This window comes from Antechinus flavipes, chromosome X, assembly GCF_016432865.1.
Source record: "Antechinus flavipes isolate AdamAnt ecotype Samford, QLD, Australia chromosome X, AdamAnt_v2, whole genome shotgun sequence".
NCBI classification, from domain to species: Eukaryota; Metazoa; Chordata; class Mammalia; order Dasyuromorphia; family Dasyuridae; genus Antechinus; species Antechinus flavipes.
Window position 1 is genome coordinate 76,011,853 of NC_067404.1, and position 26,556 is coordinate 76,038,408.

At 44.2% G+C, this 26,556-nt stretch overlaps 1 protein-coding gene and 1 long non-coding RNA gene across 3 annotated transcripts in view; one reads left to right on the top strand and one right to left on the bottom strand.

Annotated features, from left to right (window-relative positions):
* LOC127542940 (uncharacterized) overlaps nucleotides 1-13,270 on the top strand; it is a 112,526-nt gene extending 99,256 nt beyond the window's left edge. For both annotated transcript variants that reach the window (XR_007948926.1, XR_007948925.1), the window contains 3 exons: nucleotides 7,145-7,276; nucleotides 7,387-7,442; nucleotides 13,001-13,270. This is a non-coding gene — a long non-coding RNA (uncharacterized LOC127542940). The remainder of the gene's footprint in view (nucleotides 1-7,144; nucleotides 7,277-7,386; nucleotides 7,443-13,000) is intronic.
* DOCK11 (dedicator of cytokinesis 11) overlaps nucleotides 376-26,556 on the bottom strand; it is a 177,445-nt gene continuing 151,264 nt past the window's right edge. The window contains exons 45-53 of the mRNA XM_051968881.1: nucleotides 22,848-22,954; nucleotides 13,359-13,481; nucleotides 11,969-12,082; nucleotides 10,918-11,064; nucleotides 8,033-8,243; nucleotides 7,664-7,854; nucleotides 6,796-6,896; nucleotides 4,708-4,846; nucleotides 376-835 (exon numbers count right to left, since the gene is read on the bottom strand). Of these exons, the coding sequence (XP_051824841.1) occupies nucleotides 713-835; nucleotides 4,708-4,846; nucleotides 6,796-6,896; nucleotides 7,664-7,854; nucleotides 8,033-8,243; nucleotides 10,918-11,064; nucleotides 11,969-12,082; nucleotides 13,359-13,481; nucleotides 22,848-22,954 (1,256 nt within the window). The 3' untranslated portion in view covers nucleotides 376-712. The remainder of the gene's footprint in view (nucleotides 836-4,707; nucleotides 4,847-6,795; nucleotides 6,897-7,663; nucleotides 7,855-8,032; nucleotides 8,244-10,917; nucleotides 11,065-11,968; nucleotides 12,083-13,358; nucleotides 13,482-22,847; nucleotides 22,955-26,556) is intronic.

Below are 26,556 nucleotides of genomic sequence, written 5' to 3' on the forward strand. Positions count from 1 at the left end.
TCTGTCTCTCTGTGTGTCTCTGTCACTGTATCTCTTTGCTTCTGTCTCTCTGTCTCCTTTTGATTCTCTTTCTCTCTCCCTCTGACGTTCTCTGTCTCTCTCTCTCTTATTCTCTCTATTTTTCCCTGTCTCTGGGGACAGATGCTGGTGCTTTGGGAGTGAAAGGGCCCAGCTCTTTCCGTTAGCGTCCGGGGCAGCTCAAAGAAGCGAAAGCCTCTTCCTTTCTACACCCCTCCCGTAGCTGCCTAAGTGCGCCTTCCGGGGAAGAACACCAATAGCCACCCCTTTGGGAGCATTTTCTTTCTTAATTTTGTTTTCGGAGAATCCTCGAGGCCCACGGGGACGGTGGGAGATGCACGGTAAGATTTGCCTTCCTTTCAAGTACAAACGTTTTGGCCTTTTATTATATCCCATTGTACAACTTTACATGGTACCGTTACAATTCGGAGTCCTAAGTGAGCAGACGTAATTCATTCGTTTGAGCTCTGCTTTTCTAGTACACGGGTTTAACTAAAAAAATACAAAACGAGCGCAGCGGTGCGTCCTCCAGGCACTTCTGCGTTTCTTCTGCGTTGCAAAGAAGTGAGCACCCCGTCCGATGGCATCGGCGGTAAGAGATACTCCACGGGTAGCAAACCTTTCCTCCGACGCGCGCGGTTCCAAAAATGCCCGGGAAAGGGCAGTCCGGCTTCACGTCGCCGTCCGTCGCTCCTCACACCTCTGCCGCGTACCTCGGGGAGCCGTACCCTCCGTCCCCCGCCGTCCCGCTGATCGCACAGAATACGTGTAAGGTGTTGTTCATCCAGGGAGAATGCATCGGGTCTTCTTGAAACATCTGCAACGCAAGAAATCCTGCGTTAGGCGGGCTGCGAGGGAGCCGCTGTGGAAACAGAACGCAAACTAACGGGCGGTTTCAAGTCATCACCGACAGCCGGGTAAAATGACAAAGTGTAACATTACCCACGCGAGTCCTCAGAGCTGGGGTGCAAAGGCAGCGCAGCAAAAGAGTAAAAAAAAACAAAAAACATGGGTTATTCATTAAGAAAATGACTAGTTTGGTTTTAAGTTCAACAGAAAGTGGCCCGTAGCGGACGGGGATATTGGAGGCTCTTGGATATTTGTCCCCCAGGTGCTTTCGGGCCAAATTCTAGAGATCGCGGTCTGAATGAGGCTCAGACTTCACTGGCTAATGCAACAAACTTTAGGAGGGGGTGGAAAACCGGGGTTGAATGTTCCTAAAACTTAGATTTGAAATAATCTTTTGATGCTTTCAAAGGAAAGAGCCGGGGAACAGAGAGTCCCAATGCCTAGTTTTTGAAGACTTCCTTCGTAAGCTATCGTCAGATGATGCGGAAAATTAATATTGGGGATAGAACCTCTTTGATAAATGTGGAAAATTCTAAACCTGCAGGCTCATGGGAAGCAAAGGCAACCCGGGTTTCTGTACTCTGAGAGGGGTTCGCCGCCCCACGTGGGCCCCCTCTCTGATTTGAGTCATGACTCACCAGCAGGCCCTGATCACTTGGTTCTACTTTAGTTCTGAAATTTCAATGTGATGTTGGGGTACTGGCTGAAGGGAGGGTCGGGGAGGTTCCCTTCCTGTCTCAAGGTCCTTCCAAACCAGTGATGACTTCACTTCGGCCGGAGGCTGGGGAATGAAGTCATGTTTAGGAGCACCCTGGGAAACGTGTGCATCTGTCCTTTTAAGTCCAGTCTTCAAGACGAACACCTCCTTAGGTCTAGGACCACTGACAAGACACCGAGTTAAGTCCCGGGCCGTAGCTCGGCCTATTTCCGAGGCGTAAATACTCTGGCTGAAATGTTAGCTCTTGCCAGCCGGCTCGAGTAGCTCCAATGTACCCCGAGTTTTCCTTTGGGAGGCATTTCTAACTAAAATGAGGCCACGGGGCCTCACGGAAAGAACGCTAGCCCGGGACTTAGCGGGGTCTGCGAGTCAATTCGTCTGGATGGGCTTCTCATGCAGGTGGGCTCCACAAGAAGGGAGAGGATGCACAACCAGGAGGCAGGAAGGTCGCCCTTATTAGCTTTGTGACCCTAGTTGAGTCTTTTACTATCCTAGCCTCAGTTTCTTTATCTGTCAAGTGGGCATCATAATAAGACCCACCTCTCTGAGTCATCGTGAGGAACAAATGAGATAAGAAATTTAAGCTGCTTTGCAAGACCTGGAGCACTAGTAAATGCTAGTGTCTACAGATAAATCAGGGATACAAAATACACACTAGTTTATATAGAAAATGCCATATGTAGCTTATCTATAAACCTAATATTTTCTTGCTTACATATATACATTGTCTCGACATACATAGAAGATACAAGTCCACGCAAGCCCGTGTCTAACCGCACGGTAAGCAGAGAATCACGGGACCCAACGCTCTGAGCTCGGAGGGCCTGGGTTCCTTTTCAACTGCAAACATTCGTGGTCCAGACTATCGTCCCGTTGACGAGGGTAGATGGGAGGTGGTGGGGGAAGGGCGGCAGATTTGCAGAAAGAAAAATCATTGTTTGGAGGGAAAAAAGTCCACTCGGACGTGGTTTGTTTTAAACACTGTCTTTCTTGATCCTGTAATAATTCAGCACACTGAGTAATTTGCTTTCATTTTGAATAATTATGGGTTCAAGAGTAGGTCAGCAGCTGCATGCAAATGACTATTCATACTCTATAATACTTCACGTGGATGGGATCGTTTCTATTTCTGTTGTTCTAGCACCCCACTCACCAAAAGGATTTTACCTTAAAATAGGGATTCCGCCGAAAGCTCCCCAGCCGGCCCTTCGGGTGGGAGTGTGGAAAACTAAGGCATCCCACTGGTTTTCCCCCCTGTGCTTCCTGTTCCCTTCTCCCGCCCGATGCTACACAATAACTAAATCATCTTCCACGGGATGGACGTAATCTGCCCCCACCTAAGTTCTCTTTTCTTCAGGCTAAAGAGCCCCAGTTCTTTCTTTGTTCCTTATAAGCCAGTCTAGGATGACGAGGGGACGAAAAACAAACTTCATCACCCTGTTGACTCATTCTTGGTGAGCAATTGAAACCTCGGAACCGTTTGCCCATCAACTTACTGATTTTTTATATCTGACTCTTTGAGACTTAGTCTGACTTACACTTCATTGTAACAGATGTCATCTTGGTATATTGAGCTCATTGGCAGTATACCCTATCAACGAGATGGACACAGATCGGTATATTGTGGTGCCTGGAGGTGGGCCGTGATGTTACTGTCAGACCCTTCGGGAAGGTGGATGGGGGCAGGAGACCGACAGACGTGCTATGTCAGGCGTCCGGGCTTTAGGTGAAGCACAGCCACGAGGTCAGAGGAGAGGAGAGGGTGTTTATGTAGAGCTGGCACAAAGGTAGAATCATTAAGCCTTTCCCACTGGGTGGATGAGGGAGGGGAAAGAGGAAGTGAGGCGGTGAGCCCGGCGGTGTTGCCCTCACAGAAAGGGGACAGGAAAAAGAAAGATGTGGAAGGAAGATAAGGGGCTCAGGTTTGGACATGTTTAGTTGAAGAGGTCTGTGAGAGTTAAAAGTATCCAACAACTGAACAGAGATCACCATGGAAAGTGTGTGGGCTTGGAGGGCCTCCCCCTGCAAGTGAGCATGGTCTGGGGGGGGGAACCATTGAAGGGGCAGCACAGTGTCTCCAAAACCACAGAAGAGTGTGACCAGTCAAGAGGGGTGAGGATCAAGGAAAGACAGTGAGATTTGGCAAGGGAGGAGCACTTTCAGCTGAATAGTGAGGTCAGACACCAGAGGGAGGTAGGGAATTAAGATGACAGTGAATGGAAAGGAAATAGAGGCAGCCTACTATAGATGACCTTCCCAAGGAGTTTAGCCATTTAAGAGGCAATACGGGCAGACCTGTGGGTGGGGAGGGAAGCAGCCAACTGTTGGGATCTAGCAAAACTTTGTGAAAGAAGGGCAGCTAGGTGGTGCAGTGGATAGAGCACCAGACCTGAAGTCAGGAGGACCCGAGTTCAAAGCTGGTCTTAGACACAACACTTCCTGACTGTGTGATCCCGGACAAGTCACTTGACCCCAATTGCTTCAGCCAAAAAAAAAAAAAGATTTGTTAAAGAACAATGAGAGAGAAGATACTGTGCTGAAGAGGATGGGATGTGCATAAGGAGGAGTAGCCTTGGTAACAAGCAGGACCAGCCTCTTCCTAAGAAACCAAAATAAAAGAGGAGATCTGAGGAAGAGGGTGCTTCTGTCAATGGCTTCCATTTGTTCAGTGAAATGGTAGAGAAGGTCGCTGTTGAGAAGATCAAAGCCGAGCTTTAGGAAGGTTACTTTGGTGATTTGTGGAGGGAAAGAAGAGAGTGAGGGTGGGCCGGTGAGTAACTCAGCTCTTATTCAATCCAAGTGGCAGCCATGCAAATACAGAGTAAGGGGTGGAATGGAGGAAGTGACAAGAATCAGAATCCTCACGGAAGACTCATGGAGTCTTCTCCAAGCTGAGACTACGCCGCCTAAGGTTAACTCAGATCAGATTGTCCAGTGACATTTTGGCAAACTCAGGGATTGGGGCGGGGGGGGGGGAACTAAACTTCTACTTGCTCTGCGTACAGACATTCAACTAACTGGGCTTAAAGTGGTGGAAGAAAGCACAGGCCCACTTCCACAGCTCGTAGCTTTTCAGAGCGCCATCGCCCGAATCGCTATAGTTTGGGCATCCTGGTACTTGCCTGCTCGTGGATAATGTCAGATAATTCTTTGACCATGTCTCGGAAATTGGACTTGAGGCCTTCGTGGTACTCAATTTGATCTTCTTTAATAAGTCGTTCGTTGAGTTCGAGAGCAATGCTGCAGGCTTGTATGAATTTCCTGTGGATGAACACGAACAGATCTCGTTTATCCCTGGCCTTTTCCGGGACGGACAGTCTTAGGGGCACAGGGACCTAAGGATTCAGGTTCTGTCCCTGATAGGCTGTGTGACCCTAGACTAGGCCGACGCCCTTTCCTCGTGCCTAGTCCACTCTGAGGCAACAAGTTGCAAAACAGTTGCTAATCCCCACAGTCAGTTAGCTAGTGTTCATTAAGTGCCTACTAGGTGGTGTGTGTGGTAATCACAGGTCTGGGTCAAAAAAAGAATCTGTGACCATTGATATCCATTTTCAGATTCTTGTACAAGAATCAAGGGTCTTGACCTTCCCTCTTTGAATGATCTGCCCCCTACCTGCCTCTAAGTTCATATCCTCCAGGAGCTTCCCAGTCGGTTTCTCTGTTTTATGCATAAGTCTTTACTACTGCCACGGAGTCCTGGGCGATGGGACGGGCTTCATTTACTTCAAAATCTAAGCTGGACTTTGCCTGTGAGAGCCTCCCCGTCCCATGTGGGGAAAACGCCACACAATCATGCAACATTTCACTAACAGAGTAACAGGGAGCTCTCCCCAGGCGAAGTTTGGAGCGGGGAGTACGAGGACACGAAGGATGTTCCTTCGTGAACATTCGGGTGGTGGGGGAAAGACCATGCTGGGCGAGATCTGTAATGCCAGGCTACGGAAGGTGGGCCGTTTGATTTTTGTTTTTTTAGGCCATAAGGAAGCTCACGTGGTTTAAAGGGTGTTCGGGGCTCATGTTCACATCACACTTTAAAGTTTGCAAAGTAATTTCCACATATTCTCTTACCTGATCCTCACGTCCACCTAGAAATTCAATAATAGGATCATGCCATTTTACAGAAGGAAACTGAGACTGCAAGAAGTTAAATGGCTTGGAGGAATACAGAGCTAAGAAGGTATCCCAGCTGCTGGAGGAGATGGCCCTCTAGGAGGATGGGCTAGGAAAAGGGGAGTAGCGCCAAATCTAACATGGGGTTTGAGAGTCGGGACTTTGCTAGCCAATCTAGTCCAAACCCTCTCCTAAGGTGGCCCCTGCTGGAAGGGCTGGCTTCTCTTGACTCAAAGTCCTAAGCCCTTAGTCCAGCTGCCTAGAGACTCATGTAGCTAGCACCCTCCCTGGGTACCCCCAGAGCACCAGACTCCTCCAGTATATTCAAGGAACTTGCATCTGTCAGGGTTCAGGCCCCTCTGCCTACCGTTCAGGAGCTATTCGGGTCGGGCCAGAGTCTCGGCAGAGCCGACCGGCCGCACCTCGGGTGGCTCTGCTGCACACACGCATCCTTTCACACTGTGCCCTGGTACTTAAATATTAAGTCTGGTACCCGCCAGCAGAAGCTGGGGTCTCTAAAGACCCAAATGGACCATGATGGCATCGAGTGTAATGTTTTTTTTCAGGGGTACATTTCCTCAGATAACCAAGCCATCGTTAGGATTAGAGCATGGAAAGGAAGCAACTAGGGCAGCGCTTCGGGAACGATGATGTTAGACCAGCCAGGAACCTTTCCGTGGCTAACTGTTGGAGTTAGCCGCCCTCCCCTATGCGTAATGCACAGTGAGAGTAGCTTCATATGCTCTACCTCTTGAGAGTTTGCAAAGCACTTGGCTTTGAAATCAGCAGAGGAGTTCTAACAATAGCGGGCTCAGACACCTTTGGGGCCGCCAGCTGGAGGGCTGCTTGCTATACAACTTGGAAGGCAAAGGGGCAACCGCTCTGGGTACTGGATTACTGGATAACAGGTAGCTGGGCTTCCCTTTGCTTTTTCTGAAACCCAGACCTGGAAAAATGCCTGGCTACTCCTGAGAAGTAGGCGGGAACCTTCCTTCTTGAAGGAGCTGAATAACAGGAAGCACCACAACCTACCCATTGGAGAGAAGGAGCGAGGGGGACGGCCACCAGGGCCTAGCACATGGGGCAGCACAGTCACTCACCTGAACATGTCTTTGAGCTCATTCACTTTCTTGGTGGGATACTTGCCGGCCTGACTGTCGCACAAGAAAGCCCGGGCGTAGGCCAAAGGGCCGGCATTCACCTACAGTTAGATAAATGACATGACTGGAGTTAGGAGTTATGGGGCCTGCTTCCCCAAGAGCTTTCCATTTGCCCTACTAGGAATTCGGACCCCTGCAAAGATCTGGGAGGTCCTCCCAGCCCACTAGCCATCAGAAATGGTGAGGGGTAGGACCAGGTGCCCCACAAGCCACTACTCTCCATTTCTTTTACTTCTAACTGAAATGAGAGTAACTTGAAATTCAAAATCCTTTCTCCTTTTCTTCTCAGGAGCAAGAAACTTTGAAGTTGACGTTCGTGGTGTCCGATTCTCCGTGACCTTATTTGGACTTTTCTTGGGAGAGATTCTCAAGTGATTGGTCATTTCCTTCTCTGGCTTGTTTTCCAGATGAGGAAACTGAGGTAAGCAGGTCACAGAGCTAGGGCAGTATCTGAGGTCAGGTTTGAATTGGAGGAGATGACTATTGCTAACCCCGTCCCCCTCCCCCCCCCCCCCCACTGTCCACTCACAGCTCCCCCCCAAGGAACGGGAAGACGCTGCCAGTGGAAGGGGCCGAGCTTCACCAAAGTGAGTAGTGGGGGCCCGGCTTTGTTATCCAACCTGGGGTTCTTGTTTGCTAAAAGAAAGCTGCAGCTTATGAGTTAGGGTTCTGGGTCCAGCCGTGGGCCTTTGTGGCAGATCCCTCGGGTGGGACGACACCGTCGAGTGCCAAGAAGGTGACGGAAAGGATGACGGCTGGCTCTGCGCCCCCCTCCCCCCGGCTGGCTCCAACATTCATCGGGCCTTACCTGGACGGAGACACAGCCCTGCAATTTGAGCTGGAGCTGAATCATGTCCACGTCGGCAGCAGAACAGAGTTTTTGCAGTTCGGCGGTTTTGTCTTTTATTTCATCAGTGGCGACATCGATGGGTTTTAAGTTAATTTGCTGTTCGTAATTGATAGGGATCCTCTTCTTAACGTATGGGAACGAGTTTGATGCTATCAAAACGTCACGTTAGTTTGACTATTATGAAAAATTATTCCTGAGATAGTAAAGCAAAAAAAGGCTCCACTCCCCCGCCCCCAACCCGTCTAGGAGTTGGCCCCCTTAGCATTCAGTGCAGCACAGAGCCAGGCCTCTGGAGGAGAGCCCCGGTGGGATGGGGATGGCACTTACTGGTCAGAATGGTCCGCCGTTTGCACTGCTCCTGCACGGAGCCTTGCTTTTTGCCAGATAGAGTATAGGGAGCCTCAAAAACAAATCTGTTGATGTTATGATTTTTTTCAAACTCCGTCTTCCTTTCCGACAGCTCTTTGTCTTCAAAATAGGGCTTCACGTAAGTGACTTGGATATGGGCGTACTTGGGATCGAGGTCTTTGATGTTGACCTGTGAGACGATAAATAAGCTCAAACCAAATGGCGGCGCAGGTTAGACTTTCCCTCCCTCCATACACTGAACTGGGGACCGGGCTGACTCATTCTGGCCCGACCCCAAAGGCATCGGGGAATTCACATGCTCCATACTGGGTCCCCGAAGCCCCTCGGAGCCCGAACTGGGCCTGCTCTACACTGTGGAGGCTGGATCTTCAGGGGACACTGGCTTTTTCCAAAAATGGGGTTCTGTTCTCTTGGATCTGCAGCAGAAGTCTATTATTAGCTTTCCCACCCTTTCTGTGGGCCCTCGCAAAAACCCAAATCCTTTCCCATCATCCCTAACTTTGCTGCTCCTCTCAGGAAGGTGAGAGTTTGGTAATCTTTGCACCATGGCTGAAACGCTGGCTTTATGCTTTTAAGACGTTTGAATCCTGAGGGCCGGAGCACTGAAAAAATAGTACAGTTATTTTCTTGACATTCGGTTTCATCTTCAGGTCCACATTTCGTCTCCCCCCACATGTAGAGTCAAGCCCAAGACATTCCTGCATGGGCCGTGGCCCTCCCTCCCGAGTCCACGCTCTGTCTGGCAGGAGGTGGGTAGCATTCGGCAATGTTTGTAGGTGCCCCGCCAGGTCTAGATTAAGCAGACTTGGGGCGATTCTCTTAATTTTTCTTCTTTCTAGTTTTCAAATTGTGATTGTAGCTAGAAACCGATTAGGGTCCTTCCACACCTGGGAACCAGCTAGTACCAAGTCTGACCAGAGCCCAAAAGTGGGGAAAACTGATCAACTGGGCACGAGGTGCCTGTGGAACTACAGTTCTGTGCTGGCTTCCATTCCTGCTCCCAACTGAAAGGAAGGAGGGAGAACTTAGGGAACGTTACACATATTGAGAAGAAGCTGCAGATGCTTCAGGCCAAGCCCAATAGAAACCAAAGCTACAATTGTAGAGCAGGGGCCGAGGCGTATACAGGAGACTGATGTAGAACGCCAGACAAATCACAATGGACTTAGTTAATTCCTAAATCCTCTCACCGTTTCCTTTAAGATGTGGTTCAAGGCAGGGTAAAGCTCACCCAAGTGTGCATTCCACACTATCATCCCCCTTCTGAGACCACGGGCAAGGGCACCGGCTGGAAACCACCCCGCACTCAGGGGCTCACCTGCAAACCCTTCCATCACCACCTAGAGCTCTTACTTGAAAAAACCTTTCTTTAACTCTCCCCACAAAAGCAAGCCCAGCAGCCCAAAGGTGATTGGGTGGGGTGGGGGGATTGGATTAGTACCACATGCCAGAATTCCCTCCTGTGGAAGGAGCTGCTGATGCAGAGTCCTTCCTAGTGGGTCCCCCCCCCCTTAGCGATGGCTGCTTGGTAAGTCATTTCTCACGATAGGCCTGTCAGTGCTGCAGTCGCCTTGGGAAGAACGTAGACGGTTCCTGGCTATGACCCATGTTGTGGTGGGGCACAGAGGAGCTAGTCTGGTGATGGCTTTCTGTGACAAAATTGACTAAACACCAGTCTTCCCAAAGTCCTTCAACTGCTCATAAATGTGGATAACTTACCTTATGGTTGTACTAGAAACCATCCAGAATCTTTCTGGAAAATAGTGAAAACCGGGACTACCGTGGGCTAGCCACAGGAGATTGTTCTGGTTGTCCCAGAACCTCCAATAAAACAGTGTCGCATCCTTGTCAGACAAGCCAGCGTCCTCAGATTCCAAACATTAACACATTTAACAAATATCTCAAGATTTCAAGTCCAGGGGAGTCATTACTTCAAACTTTTTAACTAGGGGGCCAGCTCACTGTCCCTCAGACTATTGGAGGGCAGGACTATAGTCAAAATAAAAACTTTGTTTTGTGGGCCTTGAAATAAAGAAACTTCCTAGCCCTGGGTGAGGGGGATAAACGTCCTCAGCTGCCGCATCTGGCCCGCGGGCCGTAGTTTGAGGACCCCTGTCCTGTAATAAATGCAAGGTCTCAGGGTCTCTGGGTGGGGCAAAGTGTGTGAATAGTGAAGAGACCCTGAGAGTGTACTCAGGGAGCGCATGGAATTTAAAATATTGGAAGAGTCTTCCCTTGAGCCTAGCCCAGTGTTCTTTGTACACAGCAGGTGCTTCATATATATTTGCCAGCAATTGGCCATTCACAGCTGTAGAAAGCTGATACAGGATGGATTGTGTACAGGGGATCCTATCCGAATGCAGTATTTGGAGAAGGACAGGGAGTTGTTGATGCTCAAGTAAATTGACAACATTTTGCTTTCAGTTGGTGTGGGATCTGAGCTAAATACAAACACTCTTACTCTGGGCACAGAAAACACAGTCAGTCATGAGGGAACTTCTTTTGCTCTTCCACTGCTGCCCCTTTACCCTCACGGATAGGATTATTAGTTGGGACAAACAGAGCACACTGTTCATCTGCGTGCTTACAGACAGGCTAGAAATAGGGCCTAAGTCCCGAAGATGTCAATACAGTCAATTCCTTTTCCCTTGAAACATGTGTTAAGTGACAATTCGGTTCTATTAATGCTGCCAAGGTGACTGTTCCACTCAGAGACAACAAGAAGCGGCTCACCTTCTATTTGGCTTTATCTGTGCATGGGTGGGGGGGGAGGCAGAATGCTGCTCTACCAATGCAAGAGGTACAGAGAAAGTCTTTTCCCACATACCGGGGGCACCAATTACCTTGTCTGAATCTTGAATGATTTTGACGTTGTCCGTACCGAATTTCTCCCCGTAAAGTTTAACGAGTCTCAAGGAGATCTCCGAGAGGCCTGTGAGCTTTGGTTCCTTGTAGATGTATTCCTTCCCATCTTCTTCTTCAAAGAAAGCCTGTTTCAAAGTTAAAATAGAGAACAGTTTAAGAAGGGCCCCAGGCGTACTGGATTTAAACTAGTTAAAAACACAGTTTTGATTACTTTGAAACAGAGTAAAATATAATGTGATATAAGTGAGACAAGTTCACAGCCAAGGCTAAAGCACTGTAGCAAAACCCTTTTCTACCCCTGTGAAAGCAACAGCGAGAGCCTGATTCTGGGTAATTGGATTGCTACATCAGTCACAGAAGGGCAGAAATAAAAGGAAGGCTTCCTCCCCATGGGTACTTGTGCATAGAACCTCTAGCCTTGCTCTCCCCACCTTCTCTCTAGTGTGCCAGAGGCAGCCAAACCTCGTCCAGGAGCCGAATCCATCTGTGATGCTCTTCTATTCCCCAGCGACCAGGGGAACACCTGGCAGATGGAGTGGGGACAGCAACCTAAGGAGGCAGCCCCAGGAAACCAACCCCCGAGGGCTGCAGCCAAAAGTGAAGGGCCAACAAGGATAGGGGAGCTGCTCTTCTTAGAGGCAACTTCCACTCTAGCCTTTAAAACAGGGGTCCTCAGACTTTTGGAGGGCCAGACTATAGTAAAATTAAAAACTTTGTTTTGTGGGCCTTTAACTAAAGAAACTTCATAGCCCTGGGTGAGGGGAATAATTGTTCTCAGTTGCTGTATCTGGCCTGCTGGCTGTAGTTTGAGGACCACCCCCCCCTAAAATAATGTCAGGTTCTATCATACTATCTCATATCATATTAAATGGCATCACCTAGGAAGAATCAGTGAGAAGGAAATGGCCCCCAAGTAAATAAAGGACTCTAAGGGATTTTTCCCTACAAAAGCCCCATCCATTCACACTGAAAAACAGCCTACTAAATGATGCGTCTGAGCCCCCACGGTGCCAACCAGTGGCCACTTACTTGTCCATAAAAGGCCACTCTGAAGAAGGTGCCTAAAAGCCTTTTCCTTGTGTGCATGACCTCCAGAATTTTGGTATAAGCTCCGTGCAGGGTTCGGTAAACTTGAGTAAGTTTCTGAAAAGTGGAATCACACATCAGCTGGGCCTCCCTTTAAAGCCATTTTCTCAATGCATTCAAATTCAAGTTTCTACTTACTGCGAAGTGATTTGGATGAGGAGGCTTCTTCCCTGCCCACCATTAGGGAGAAGCCCAGAAATCAATAAACCCCATGTCTCTACAAGCAAGCAGGTCCCCAAGGCCCCCCTAAATTGGCCAGTGTGCTTGTAAGGGAGCTTGGTTGGCCCAGGAGGGAGATGCTCACAGTATGTGAATGTGGCTTCCTCTGCATTTTCCAGAAATGGCAGATACCATCTCTGAGCCTGCACTTCCCTCACAGCTCCTGGCCCTTTTCAGATCATCACGGCCAGACGCACAGATAAATGCAGGCTTAGCGATGGCTGCTAATAATAATTAGAAGGGAACCCACCAAGATCACTACCACGCATCTGTAAGAAAGCCTATCTTCTCCCTTGCCTTCCATATAGCTCTATAAAGATTTAGACATAAATTGAGATATCCTTTTTCAAAGCTATCAAATGGGGACCACCCACTCAAACCATGTACTTCAGGGGTCCTCCTCACTGTCCCTCAGACTACTGGAAGGCCAGACTACAGTAAAAATAAAAACTTTGTTTTTGGTGGGCCTTGAAATAAAGAAACTTCCTAGCCCTGGGTGAGAGGGATAAACGTCCTCAGCTGCTGAATCTGGCTCGCGGGCGGTAGTTTGAGGACCCTTATAGTTCATATTAAATGAGAATTTCATACAAAGAATCAAGGTCATACTCTTTAGGATTTCACACATGTGGAATCAGAAGGGAAAGACACCTTGTTGTCTTTCATTTTCAAAGAGGACCAATGACATCACAAGATGATGTCTGGAGGCTTGAGTGAGGGAGAGTTACGCAAAATCATCAGCTTCACTCTCTTTTCCAGACTCATCGAAGCCCCGTGGCAGGACCAAAGTTAGACTGGCTGGGGATGGCGCAAGAGGCAGTGGATGACCTTTGGAGCAGATTATTGGAGCCATAGCTGAAAGGTGACCTCCGACAGAGGAAGAACAGACCTTAAAGGCCAACACCCTCACTTTATGTAGCAGGGAAGTGAGTCCTAGGGGAATTACCTGACTCAAAAGCCAGGGTTTTGTGCAATTATTTTAAATTTCTAGCAATTTAGCAACAATTAAACAAGAGCAATAAGATACTACTCCTCTTTTCTCTCTCCTTTCTTCACTTTAAACAATTCTGCCTCAAGTCAACTCCATGCTGTTTTCGTGATGATTCAAACCACTTACCTCAAATTCCCGACGTTTCTCATAAATTGGAATGATTAATTTGGAAATCTCAGAGATTACTTCATAACGTTCTGCTTTCCACAAGCCATCTACACACTGTTCCAAGAGCTCCAACAAAACTTCCTGCGTGCAACAGAAATGGAAACAATATGGGGTTATGGACACGTGCGTTCTGAAAGATTCCAAGTTAATGTGATGATAGGTTGAATACCATTAAAAAGAAGCCCCGAATTCCAAACAAACTAGCTGTGTCACTTAACCTCTCAGGGCTGTAGACATCTCTCTAAGACTGTGGGTTGCATTTTGCCCCTGGGATTGACTGGGTCAATCTTTCTCCTTCTGGCAAAAGTATTCAAATAAAAACTTCCTTATATAGAGTGAATTAAAAGAAGTTAATCACTAAAACACGAAAGCAAAAGAATCTTTTAGGGATGTTTACTAAAAAAATGGATCCTAGTTCTTGGTTGACCACTCAACTTAAAAGATAAGAGAAAAACAGAGAATGATCAGAACTATTATGTACATGCTACAGAGAACTTTGAACTCCAAAGGGGAAAAAAAGCTGCTGGTCCTGGTGAACTTCCATATAAAGATAAATTATAATTCTAATGGTACATATTTACACAATATGTATCGCTTTTAAAAACAATTAGTACCAATACTCCACACATTATTTCCAAAAATCGAAAAAGAAAGCATTCTACTAAACTTTTTATGAGACAAATATAGATACCTAGGAAAGGATAATTAATTCAAAATTTTTTCACAAAATCCTGTGAGATCACAGCAATTTGTTTAAAAAAAAGTCACTAAGACCAGGATGTAACAACATAATTAAATCGATAAAGTCTGACTAACTTCATATGTATGAATATCGTATTTCTTGCCTCATGGATGGGTGGAGGAGGAGAGAATTTGAAACTGAAAGTAAGCATAATATGCATTGTGAATACACTACAAGCTTTCCCATTAAAAATAGGAGTAAAACCATTGCATTTTGCTGATAGAGAATCCACAAAAATCCTAATTAAGATAATCGATAGCTTTGGCAAAGTTGCAGGCTACAGAATAAACCCTTAAAAATCAAACACCATGTCGATATAATAGGAACAGAATCCAAGAGACAGTAATAGTAATAGAAAGGGCAATCCTATTCTGAACAATGACAAGATGTCTAAAACATTTGGTGGTCAGTCTACCAAAGCACACAAATTCAATGACAGCATCTTCCCTAAATAAACAAAGAACAACTTACATGACCGGAGGAACTGTGATTGCTTCACGAAAATAGAATAAAAAATAACAATACTGGCAAAGTTAATTTTGAGTTTTAATGCTATCCCAATCCCACTAGCAAAGGGATTCTTTAGAGACTTTGATAAAATAGTACCAAAATTCATCCGTAAAATGAAAATGTTAAGGGAAATATTAAAAAGAGTCAAGGGTGAAAGGAGAATAGCATTTCCATATCTTTAACTATTATCATAAAAGCAGCAGCCACCAAAATCATCTGGTCTTGGTTAAAAAAATATAGAGAAGTAGATCAATGGAACAGGCTCAAAAAGAGAGAATCAGAAAAAATAAAATTCGGTAACCTCGTACGTGAAAAGCTAGAAAATATAAATTACTTAGAAAAGGACTCCCTAATTTATGACAAACTGGACAGAAATTAGGCTCAGACCATTACCCTGTGCTATATTCCACAATACCTCCTAAATGGAAATGCAGCTTTGTTAATAACAATCATACCATTGTTAGCATTCACAGTTAGGGATTCAATATTTTAAAATTTTCATGAAATATTTCCTCATTACATTTTTAAAAGTTTAACTTTAATACTTATTTTTTAAAAAGTGAGTTCCAAATTCCCTCCCTAATTCTATCATTCTAATTCTATTATTGTGAAGCTGCTGTACAAAATGTCAGCACACACCAAGAAAAATAAAGACAGTGAAAAAATGACGTGTTTGCACTGAGGGTTCACCAATTCTCTCTCTGGAGGTAGAGAACATTTTTTTAATCATGGGTCCCTTGGAATTGTCTTGGATCTTTATCCGATTCAAAATAGCCAAGCCAACTGTTCTCTGCAATACAATGATCCAAGAGAATTCCCAAGTGCTTCTAAATGAAAAGTGTTTTCCACTTCCAAGGAAACAACTGTGGGAGTCTGAATGCAGAGTAATAGCGTTTTAAGGTAAAGTATGCAGAATGACACATACTTTTCTTTTCAAGCTTTTTTTTTATTATTTGTTTTTGTGGGAGGGGCCGTCTGGTTTTTCTTTTGAACGCAGTTAATATGGAAACGTTCTGCATTATTGCATGTGTGTAATCTATATCAAATTGCTTGCCTTCTCAAGGAAGGGGGAAGGGAGGGAATTTGCAACTCAAAATTGCCCCAGATGCACAGTTTTGTTCTACATGTAATTGAGGGAAAAAAAAAAATAAATAAAAGCCAATTCTTTCACGGTAGATTGCCATTACCGGCACAACAATATTGTGTTACCGTGGACATGTTCTGGTTCTGTTCACTTCACATCATCAGCTTAAGAGACTCTCTCTCAGTATTTTGGAAACCATCTTTCTTTCTATTTCTTACTGCACAATACTATTCCGTCATAATCATGTACTACAACTTGTTTGGCCATTCCCCACTGGAAGGGCATTTCCCTCAGTTTCCAATTCTTTGCCACCACAAAAGAGTCGCTATAAATATTTTTGTATAAACAGGTCTTTCCTCCTTTTCTTGGATCCTCTTTGGGACCGCTGGGTTAAAGGACATACACACTTTTATAATCTTTTGAGCAGTTGTTAGGAAATGGTTTTTTAGTCAAACAAGAGACAGAAGCAATTAGGAAAGCTACAATAGATTATATCGCATCATACTGAAGAGCTTTTGTGCAAACAAAATGAATTCAACGAGGAAAAGAAAGAAAGCAGTAGAATGGGCAAAAAAATCTATATACTAAATTTCCTTAATAAGATATTGTAACAGTAAACAAATCTCTATATTTATTTAGGTATATGACCAAAAGCCATTCTCCAGTATATAAGTGGCCAAAGGATATGAACAGTTCCCAAGAAAAACTGAAAACTGTTAGGTATATGAAAGAATGACAAATCACTCCTCATAAGAGAAACGCCAACCAGAAGGACTGTGAGATTCCGCGGCACAGCAGCGCGTCGTCGGTGACATGACAAATTGGTACGACCGTTTTGGAAAGCAATGTGGAATCAGGCAAATAGTTTCTAAAATGTCCTTATCCTTTTACTTAAAAATCCCATTACTTAGACTTCTACCCCAAGAAGGCCATTTGTAAGCAGAAAGTGCCCACTGACTAAGCAAACTACTGACAGTAGCACTTTTGCTATCAAAGAATTAGAAACAAACTATATGCTCATCCATTGGGAAATGTCAAAATAAACTGTGATCCATAAATATAACGGAATATTACTGTGCCATGAGAAATGAATATGACGAATAGAGAGAAACTTGGAAATATCTATGTGAACTGAGGCTTACGGAAAACAACTAGAGAGCAATCAAAAGCGAATGCTGTAGAATTACAAGGAACAAGCCTGGCCCCAAAGAAGAACTATGGGAAGACATTCCCACCATGCCGTTTTGTGCCAGTGGGAAGTCTGTGAATGTGACAGGTACATAGCACCCATTTCCAAACTTTTTCTATGTATCTGTGAGTTGTTACTTTGTTTTCTTAAAAAAAAAACACTATTAGATGGGATAGCTCTGGGGAAAATTTTAGTGCTATCAATAAAAATTAATTTTAAAAATTATATTTAGCAAGGAAGTCGATTTCCTTCTCCCTCAGTCCTTATAAAATTTTTCAGACAAGGACACGTGTATAATAAGTTTTGTACCCCATTTAAACCGAGGCTGAAGAAATTATTCGTAAGGGTTAGACCAGATGACTTCTCAGGTTCCTAGAAGTAATGTGATTAGCCCAAAGTCCCACAACTCATTAGTGGCAGGTAAGGACTAGAACACAAATCTTGAAGATGGCATAGAGAAACCAGGGACTCACTCACCTAAGCTCTCCTACAAAGACCTTCAAATAAACCCCTAAAACAAATCCTGAAGTGACAAACCCCACAAAAGGATGGGGGAGAAACAATTTTCCAGCCCAAGACAACTCAACACTTTAGCAGCAAAGGTCTGTCACAATGGGATAAGAGGAGATGGAGTACAATCTTGTGCAGGCTACCCCGACACAGCCCCAGCTCCAGGAAACCAGGAGTGGGAGGGAGTGAATCAGCAGCTGCAGCTCCCAGAGGGTCAAACAACTGTTAAGAAGGAGGCTACTGGGGTTTCTTTGCTGGCAGTAGGGCCACAGATCCATTGTCGTGCTCGTTCAGATCCACCGGGTTACAGTGCTGAGTGGCAGTCCCAGGGTGAGGAAGAATACTACCACATCAGAGTTTGTGGCCTACAGTGAAGCAGGGCCCCTCGAATCACAGTTCCCAGGAAGAAAAGCGTACTGGTCACTCACGGACCAGAGCACAGGCCAGGAGACTATTAAACACACCTCTCTTCAGATCAGACCACCGTGGAAGAATTGAAAACTTCACTGAAGAAAATAATTCATTAAAAAATCAAAATTGAGCAAGTGGAAGCGACTCTAGGAGATATCAAGAAACATTTGAATAAAATCAAAAGAATGAAAAAAATATCCAAGAAACTGAACTATCTCACTGAAAAATAACTGACTTGGAAAACAGATCCAGGAGAGAGAATTTTAAAATTATTGGATTTCCTGAAATCCATAATCAAAAAAAGAGCCTAGACAACATCTTTCAAGAAATTATCAAGGAAAACTGCCCTGAAGTTTACCAGAATGTAAACTACAAAAGCAAAGAATCTACTGATCACCAAATGAAAACTCCCAGGAATACTATCGCCAAATTCTAGCACTTCCAGGTTGAAGAGAAAATACTGCAAATAACCAGAAAGAAATAATGCAAGTACAGTGAAGCCTTAGTCAAGATAACACAAGATTTAGCAGTTTCTTCATTAAAGGATCTGAGGGCTTGGAATATGATGTTCCACAGGGCAAAGGAGCTCTAGGATTATAACCAAGGACCAATAAACGGAATATAATCCTGCAGGGGAAAAATGGATATTCAATAAATCGAGGACTTTCAAGCATTTCTGTTGAAAAGACCAGAGCTGAATAGAAAATTTGACTTTAAAATATTCAAGAAGCACAGAAAGATAAACAGGAAAGGGAAATCATAAGGGATTTCAAGTTAAACTGTTTACATTCCTATAGGGGAGGGTAATGCTTGTGATTCATAAGAACTTTTTTCATCATTAGGGCAGTTAAAAGAAGTGTGTGTATGTGTGTGTGTGTGTGTGTGTGTGTGTGAGAGAGAGAGAGAGAGAGAGAGCACAGGTGTGAGTTGAATGTGAAGGGATGATATCTAAAAAAATAAAGGGTTGAGAGAGAGGAATGCACTTGGAGAAAGGGAAAAGGACAGGAAGAATGGGTAGAATGGGATAAATTATCTCACATAATAGAGACAAGGAATAACTATTATAGTGGAGGGGGATTTAGAGGAGATACCAGGGAACACACAAACCTTATTCTCCTCAGAATCGGCTTAAAGAAGGAAGAACACACATATTTAATTGTATCTAGAAATCTTTCTTACTCTACAGGAAACTAGGAGAAGGGGAAGAGAGAAAGGGGAAGGCACCAATCTGAAGCAGATTACTTTGAGGAGGGGGAGGGGTGTGTAATGTCCGGACTAGCTCTCTGGATGATCTCAGGATCGAGTCCTTGGTCTTGGTGGAGGAGTGAAGGAGGCAAAGAGGGCCAGCGCGAGGCTGGCCAAAGATGGAGTCTGAACTCTAAGTCTCGTCTGCATCTGTGTATCCGAGTCCTTCCGGCCCTTAGATACTTCAGTACGGTTACAGCACAGTGAGTGTGTGCCAACTGTAGCCAGTGCATCACCATATTACACTAAATATGTGCTTAACTAGAGTAATTACATCATTACATCACACCTGCTGACCTAGATTCAAGTACACCCTTTCAGAGTTCCGACCCTCTACAGGGGAAGGCAAAAGGAGAGAATGGAATAAATGAGGGAAATAGGATGGAGGGAAATAGCAATTCCAACTGAAAAATTTTTTGAATAGGTTTCTCTAATAATGGCCTCATCTCTCAGTTGAAAAGAAAAATGAGTCAGAGGGATAAAAATAAAAGCCATTTCTCAATTGACAGATGATCAAAAACTAGTTTTCAAATGAAGTAATCAAAGCCGTCTCTACCCACATGAAAAAAATGCTCTAAATCACTACTAATGATTGAAGCAATGCAAATTAAAATGCTACTGAGCTACTAGCTCACGTCTATTAGATTGGCTAATAGGACAGAAAAGGCAAATGATAAATGTTGGCGAGTATGTGGGAAAAGTTAGACATTTATGCACAGTTGTGGGAGTTGCATATTGAGTCAACCATTACGTAGAATAATCTGCAACTATCTCCAAATATTTACAGTGACTCTTTTCTGGTGGCAAAGAATTGAAAATTGAGGGGATGGCTATCAATTGAGGAATGGCTGAACAATTTGTGAAGAAAGACTATTGTAATATTCTTTCCTAAATCATAATATTCTCTGGGAACAGGTTTCTTGGGGAGCTTCTGGTGGCAGCCTTTGTTTCAGCTCAGTAATCACCCCAAATGCAGCCAGGAGTGAAAGTCCAAATCCTTTGTCTCCTTCGAAGTCTTATCTCCTTCACTTGGGGCTCGGCTAGTTTTTCTGGAGGCCTATCTCTCTCCTTGGTTCTGAGAGGCCTGCCTTCTCTGGCTTCTGAATCTCCCAGACTCCAAAGGTTTCTGCTTCAGTCTCCGGCCACAACAAAGGTAGAAGATGGAATGAATCTGTCTCAGTCTCAGAAAGCTTCTATTGTGCTTATCCTTTCTGGCCCTGAGAGCTCCTCCTTATATGCTCCACACTGAGCACACACCAATCATTACATCACTAGGAAACCATTATTTGTTGTAGGATTAAATCAATGCTAAACTAGATTTAACCACTGTCTCCTCAATTCCCCTTACTTAGCACCTCGTAAGAATCCTAACATATTGTGATATAAGAGATGACGAGGAAGAGGATCTCAGAAAAACTTGGAGAGACTTCCGTGAACTGAGGCAAAATGAAATGAGGTGAACCGGGAGAACATCAGATACCCTAACAGCAATGTTGTAAGATGATCAGCTGTGAATGACTTGACTATTCTAAGCAATACAATGACCCAAGACAACTTAGCATGCTATCACGCCCAGAGAAAGAACTGATGGAATTGGAACACACATCAAAGCATACTGTTTAAACTTCCTTCATTTTTCTTGGGTTTTTATTTTGGTCTGTGATGGTTTTTTTTAACAACGTGACTGATATAGGAATATGTTTTATATGATTCCATACGTATAACATGTCAAATTGCTTGTCTTCTCAATGAGGGGGGTAAGGAAGGAGGGAGAGAATTTGGAGTTCAGTTTTAAAATTGAATGTTGAAAAGTGTTTTACACGTAATAGGGGAAAAATAAAATATTAAATTAAAAAGAAAATTATTTTAAAAAAGAACCCAAGTCTCTTCCCATGTAGTAAGTAATGTATTGATTGGGCCAGTTAACTGAACCACCCCCCCACACACACTGCTTCTCCGACAATACATTCTAGGTGCTGCATATATTTATAAACAAAGCTTATGTTTGAATAATTCTTATTCTCAGGGCTGCTACCTCTCTGATCATCTCTCCTCTGCCTCCTGTCATCTCAGTGGGATGGCTGTCTCCTAAATCTGAGTTCCGAGCACTGTTCTCTTTCTTCTAGAAGAAAGAACACTAGCCTAGAAGTGAGAAGACTGCTTTTAGCTCTGGTTCTGGGTGAGACCCCTTAGCTTCTCAAACCTCAGTTACCTCATCTTTAAAGTGGAGCTAAACAATGGCTACCTTCACAACATGGTTGTGGAGTTCCAGCTAAATACTACATCTAAGAAACCTTTTGAAAGCAAACAGCCCAACTGTAAGAGAACTCATCTAAATCACCATCGCCAAATGTGACCTCTCTCAAGTTCTAGTCCTGGACATACCTCCAACTTAGCATGTCCCAAACCAAATTCATCTTCCTCCCCCGAAACCAGCTCCACTTTTCTCACTTCCCTATTTCTATTAATGGCCCCTTGGCTTGAAATTTGAGTCATCTCTGATTTCTCTTCCTCCCTCACCAAGTTCTGGCATTTCTTCCTTTGTAATGTTTCTCATTTCTGGTTTTTTCCTTCCCATTTCCAATGCTACAACCCTAGCTTAGAATTCAGCACCTTACACCTAGTCCATTGGGTTACTCTCCTAATTTGGCTCCCTGCCTCTTGTCTCTCCCATCTTTTATGTAATTCCTAGAGCAGTGTTGTTCGAGTATTCATTCTGCTGGGTCCCTCTTTTTTAATAGGTCCCCCTCGCTTAGAAGAAGAAGTCCAAACTCTGTAGCCTGGCTTGCGTGACTTCCCATAATCTGCCTTTCCACCTTCACCTCCTATTCTCTTTTACTTACATGAGCCCTAGGGTCCATCCAAACTGGTTTGGGCTTTCCTGTCTCTCTTCATATCCCTTCCCCTCCCCTTAATGTACTCTTTATCTCTCCATCCGTCTATATCCTATCAATGACGTATTGTTTGTAAAGTGCTTAGCCCAATGCCTGGCACCCAGGAAATTTTCATTAAACCCTCCACCCTCGAAATTCAGCTTCCCAGGACCAGATCTAATCCCGCTTCCTTGGTGACCAGACCAGTCAAATCAATCTCTTGTTCTTCAAGCTCCTAGAACACACACTGCCTGTATTATTCTTAAACCACTGCTATCTCGTGTGTACACATGATCCCCATGGAGATGGTCAGTTCTTACAAGACAGGGAATATTTGATCCTTTTGTCTTACAGATACCTTGCGTAACGATTTGTTGATTAACTGATAAAGTCTTTCCCTGTTAAGTTTGGGGAAAGATTTAATTATTCCCTTGGTCTTCAACATAGAAAACTTTAATTTTGTACCTTTATGAAAGCTTTTTCAAAATATGTTTACATTGTTTAGAAGATGCAAAGCTGTGGTTAGTAAAATGCTGACAGTTTTAGTAATGCCGGCTAACAAATCAGTCAGTACAACCATTTGCCCATGAAAGGGTTCAAGGGCCTGGTCTTTCCATCTCGGCTGAAGCAAGCTCGGCCTCTGCAGTTTCAATGCCCCAATGGGTCGATTGGGAGTCACGTGCAAAAATACTCAACCATACTACTTCTGAAGGTGCTCTTAATCTTAGTGCAGCAAACCCACAGCTTTTTTTTTTTTTTCCCCACACAGGAGTTCATTTGACATGGCTTTCAGCATTAGCTAGAGATCAAAACATTTGCAAAATAAGAATTTTAAACAAAAATGAAGTATATGGGGCTGGTAGAGAAAACTTGAGACGCTTACCTCACTATAATGGACATCCATAATTCCTGCATCTTCTTTCATTGCCCCTTCCTCATCAATATTGGGAGTGATTTTCTTGAATGCGGAGCAGCCACTAGAGAATAACTCTGTGAATCATAGGAGTAAATGAATGGAAAAACCCCAATGTTAACCTATCATAAGACTTTTAGGATCGGTTATAAATTCAAAAGCGAGATCTTAGGAAAGTTTGTACAAGGGCCAAAGGCATAACTGAAGTTTGTTACCACAGAAAGGAAACTTATTTCCATTTTTTCCCTCACTTCAGAACATTGCATCAGACATTCTGTTAAAAGAAGACAACCCCAGGCAGTTATCATCTTGCTCAGTAGAATTGCAAACTCCTCGAGAGAAAGGACTATTTTTGTTTTGTTTTGTTTTGTCTCTGTATTATCAGAGTTTAGTATAAAGCCTCGGTATACAGTAGACCCTTAATAAATGTTTGTTGAATTACCAGTAAGCGGTAATATAACTATGAACTATTGAAATATCCACTGTCTCTGGTCCTAATTCGGTAGTTCCCCTCTCCCCAGATTCCTAAAATTTTGTTTCTTTGGTAACCTGATTAAGGAGGGTACAGTTGTTGCCCCATTTCCCCATCCTCCATGACTACTGGATATTCACTGATGTCCATCTTCAGCTCCTTATCCCACTCGAATAGTTAGGTCTAAGGCTAGTATTTGCTAGAGAGAGGAGGAGAAGTGTCAGAGAACTTGCAAGAGCTCCCAGGGATTACCTTTTTTTCCTCCAAAGATAGACTTTTCCCTTTCAGTAACTATAAACTAAATCGAGGCAGGGCTAGCCACAGCTTCTTGCTTATGGCAGACTGCAGGCTGATGTTTTATTTGTTTTGATTTTTTGTACTGCCCTTGGCCATTAAGAATGGTTTTTACATTTTAAAGCAAAAAAAAGCAATGGTCCTTCTGGCGGTAGTTTGCTGAGCCTTGACCTAGAATGCTGGGATAGAGGATGTGAGCTACAATTGTAAATAGGGACAAGACCTCCGATTGCAGTGTCAATCTCTGGGAAAAGTCTAGGTCCAAGCAATAGTGCCACGTGTGGATCAGAGAATGAGCCCTCTCGAAAAAGATTCTGGAGAGGGAAACAGCCTCGAGCGCTATCCTAGCGGCTTCAGAGGAGCCAAAGAAGTGAAAAAGCAGATGGGGTTTGTTCCTTTGGCCTAACCAAGTGGAAACCAAGACCTTCTTGCATCTCCAGTGCTTGGGGGTCATCCACCCGGAAGGAGCAGTGGGGTGCCATCTGCTGACAGAAGCCACCTGGAGAAGGACTTCGAGGGATTTCTGAGACTAGCTCTGTCCTTGAGAATTCCAGTAAAGGGAAGGTCACATACTGACCCTCATGGCCCAGTCAGTCATGAGTAAGAGCAGCTCCAAAAGTAGACGTTTCTGATGATCACGAGGATTCTAAGTGAGGCTGACTCAGCTGATCATGGATCTCACAGATGCTACGATCAAGTTTTCTGCTAGAGAGGGTTGGGTTTATATCAGTTGGAGGACGTGGTAAGGACCCTGGGAAAAATCCCTTTCCTACACAAGGAAAACTGCAGTTCCAGCCCAGGCAAGTAGGGAAAATTGGAAGCAGGAGAAAGTGGACAGTTGAAATGGTCCTATTAAAGGAGCCAGTAGTTTTGCCTGATCTGTTCACTCCACCCAGGCCAATGTCTTAATTATAAACCACCCTACAGATTTCACCATGAAGAAAAAGCCCCCAAATGCCAAAGTAGCCTAGGAGGCATGGCTACTGTGCCAGCTGACAATGGTCATGTTATTTCCTCTTAGCAGAAAGAAGAGTTTGAGGGAAGACGTGAACTGAAAAACAGTTCAGCATCTTAGGTTTTTTCATGGAAAATGATACATGCTCAAACTGAGTGAGTCATGTTGTTCTCCATGAACCTTCTCCCTTTCTCATCACCTTTCTTATATAATAGACGTACAGTACTTTCTGACTTTATTACAGCTCCATAGCGAGGAGCCCATTTAGCAATCTGCCTTTTCATAGTGAAACATTCTCTATTCCCTCTTTAGATTTGTCCCTCCATACTCTGTAGTCTTCAGCCCTCTTTGAAGGTTTAGCTAGGATGATGTGGCAATACCTCACTTTTACTACTTGCCTCTCGGCTTGAATAGCCTAAGAATCCCCCCACAGCTTTCTATGGTTCCTTAGTGGATGGAGCTATTAATGAAGCACAGTACTGTTTCTGAGGTGCTAACACCTCTGTGCTAAATGTTACGACAACATATTCTGCACTGAGTGACAGACAGCAGCTATGACTGAATATGCTTCCTCTGCTGAAGCTGCTGTTTTTTCTCCTTAAGATCCAATTCTGTTTTCTCCCAGAGAAAAAAGTTCTTTGCTGGGCAAGAAGGATAAATTCTAAGAGATCTTGAGGGCATTGTACAATAAATATTTAAAGGACTCATTACAGGCCCGGAATCCTGCTTGCCACGTCCTGCTTGCCCTGCTGTAGGAAGTTGGGAATCTTTCTTTAATGCATCTGCCGGAAAAACCACAATAAGATTTATGCATCATTCTCGCTGAGACTCTGCTCAGTCCTCCACTTACATTTCAAACCCTGAAAGACTGATAAAGTGAAAGAAATTCTGCTCTTAATTGTAAGATCTGTATTAGTGGGGGGGAGGGTCTTGGGAAATAATTTGTTTCTAATCTAAGGAACCAGATGTGTGTGTGTGGGGGGGGGGGACACGGACTCAGATTTGAATCCTACCAATTTAGGAACAATAGGGTCGAACTTGAATTTCTTTATAAAAACAAATCATGGCAGATGTTTCCAATGCCAGGTACTCTTCTGTTATCTACTTATCTGAAATCATCAAATTGGAAATGCAGTATTTTCTTTCTTTCTTCCTTTCCTTGTTAAGCTAGAGAATACATGTCCCTATCTTACCTGGTCTGAAGGTGCAGCAGAAACTCCCAATGGCCATGGGAGCTTTGACCTACTCTATGTTGGACCAGGCCCAGTTTGCCCATACATCCTCTGACAACTTTGATACATGAGGCTTACCATCCTGATGCCAGACTTAGTTCAGACGCCAAGTCACCTGAGTGCATTGCAGCTCAGACTTCTAGTCATCCTAATTGAAGGGCTTACAGCTCTGCACCACCATGCCCTGCCCAATGTATTATAAATGTACTATCATTTTGTATTTTCTTTTCAGGTAAACTCTTGACATGAAAAATGGGAAACCGGGCCTTTTCTAGTAAATCTCATACCATTTTAAAAGCTATGACAATGTCACTAAAAGGAAAACAAGAAAGTGCATGCAAGTCATATATATCTGAATCGGGCAGAATAGTCTCAATATTAACTTTTTTTTCCTGCTAAGGCAATTGGGTTTAAGTGACTTGCCCAGGGTCACTCAGCCAGTAAGTGTTAAGTGTTTGAGGCCAGATTTGAACTCAGGTCCTCCAGACTTCAGGGCTAGTGCTCTATCCATGGCACCACCCAACTGGCCCTTAACTAATTTTTAAAGTAAAAATCCAAGTGAAATGAATCCAACTAGGATGATAATGGACAAAAAGAATATTTGTGAGCTATCTGCTAAGTTGTTTTTTTCCTTACAGGTGGGTTTTTTTTTTCTCATCATACTTAAAGGAAATAACTCAACAATGATTCCTCAACTAATTACGGATCTGTGCTTAACATCAATAC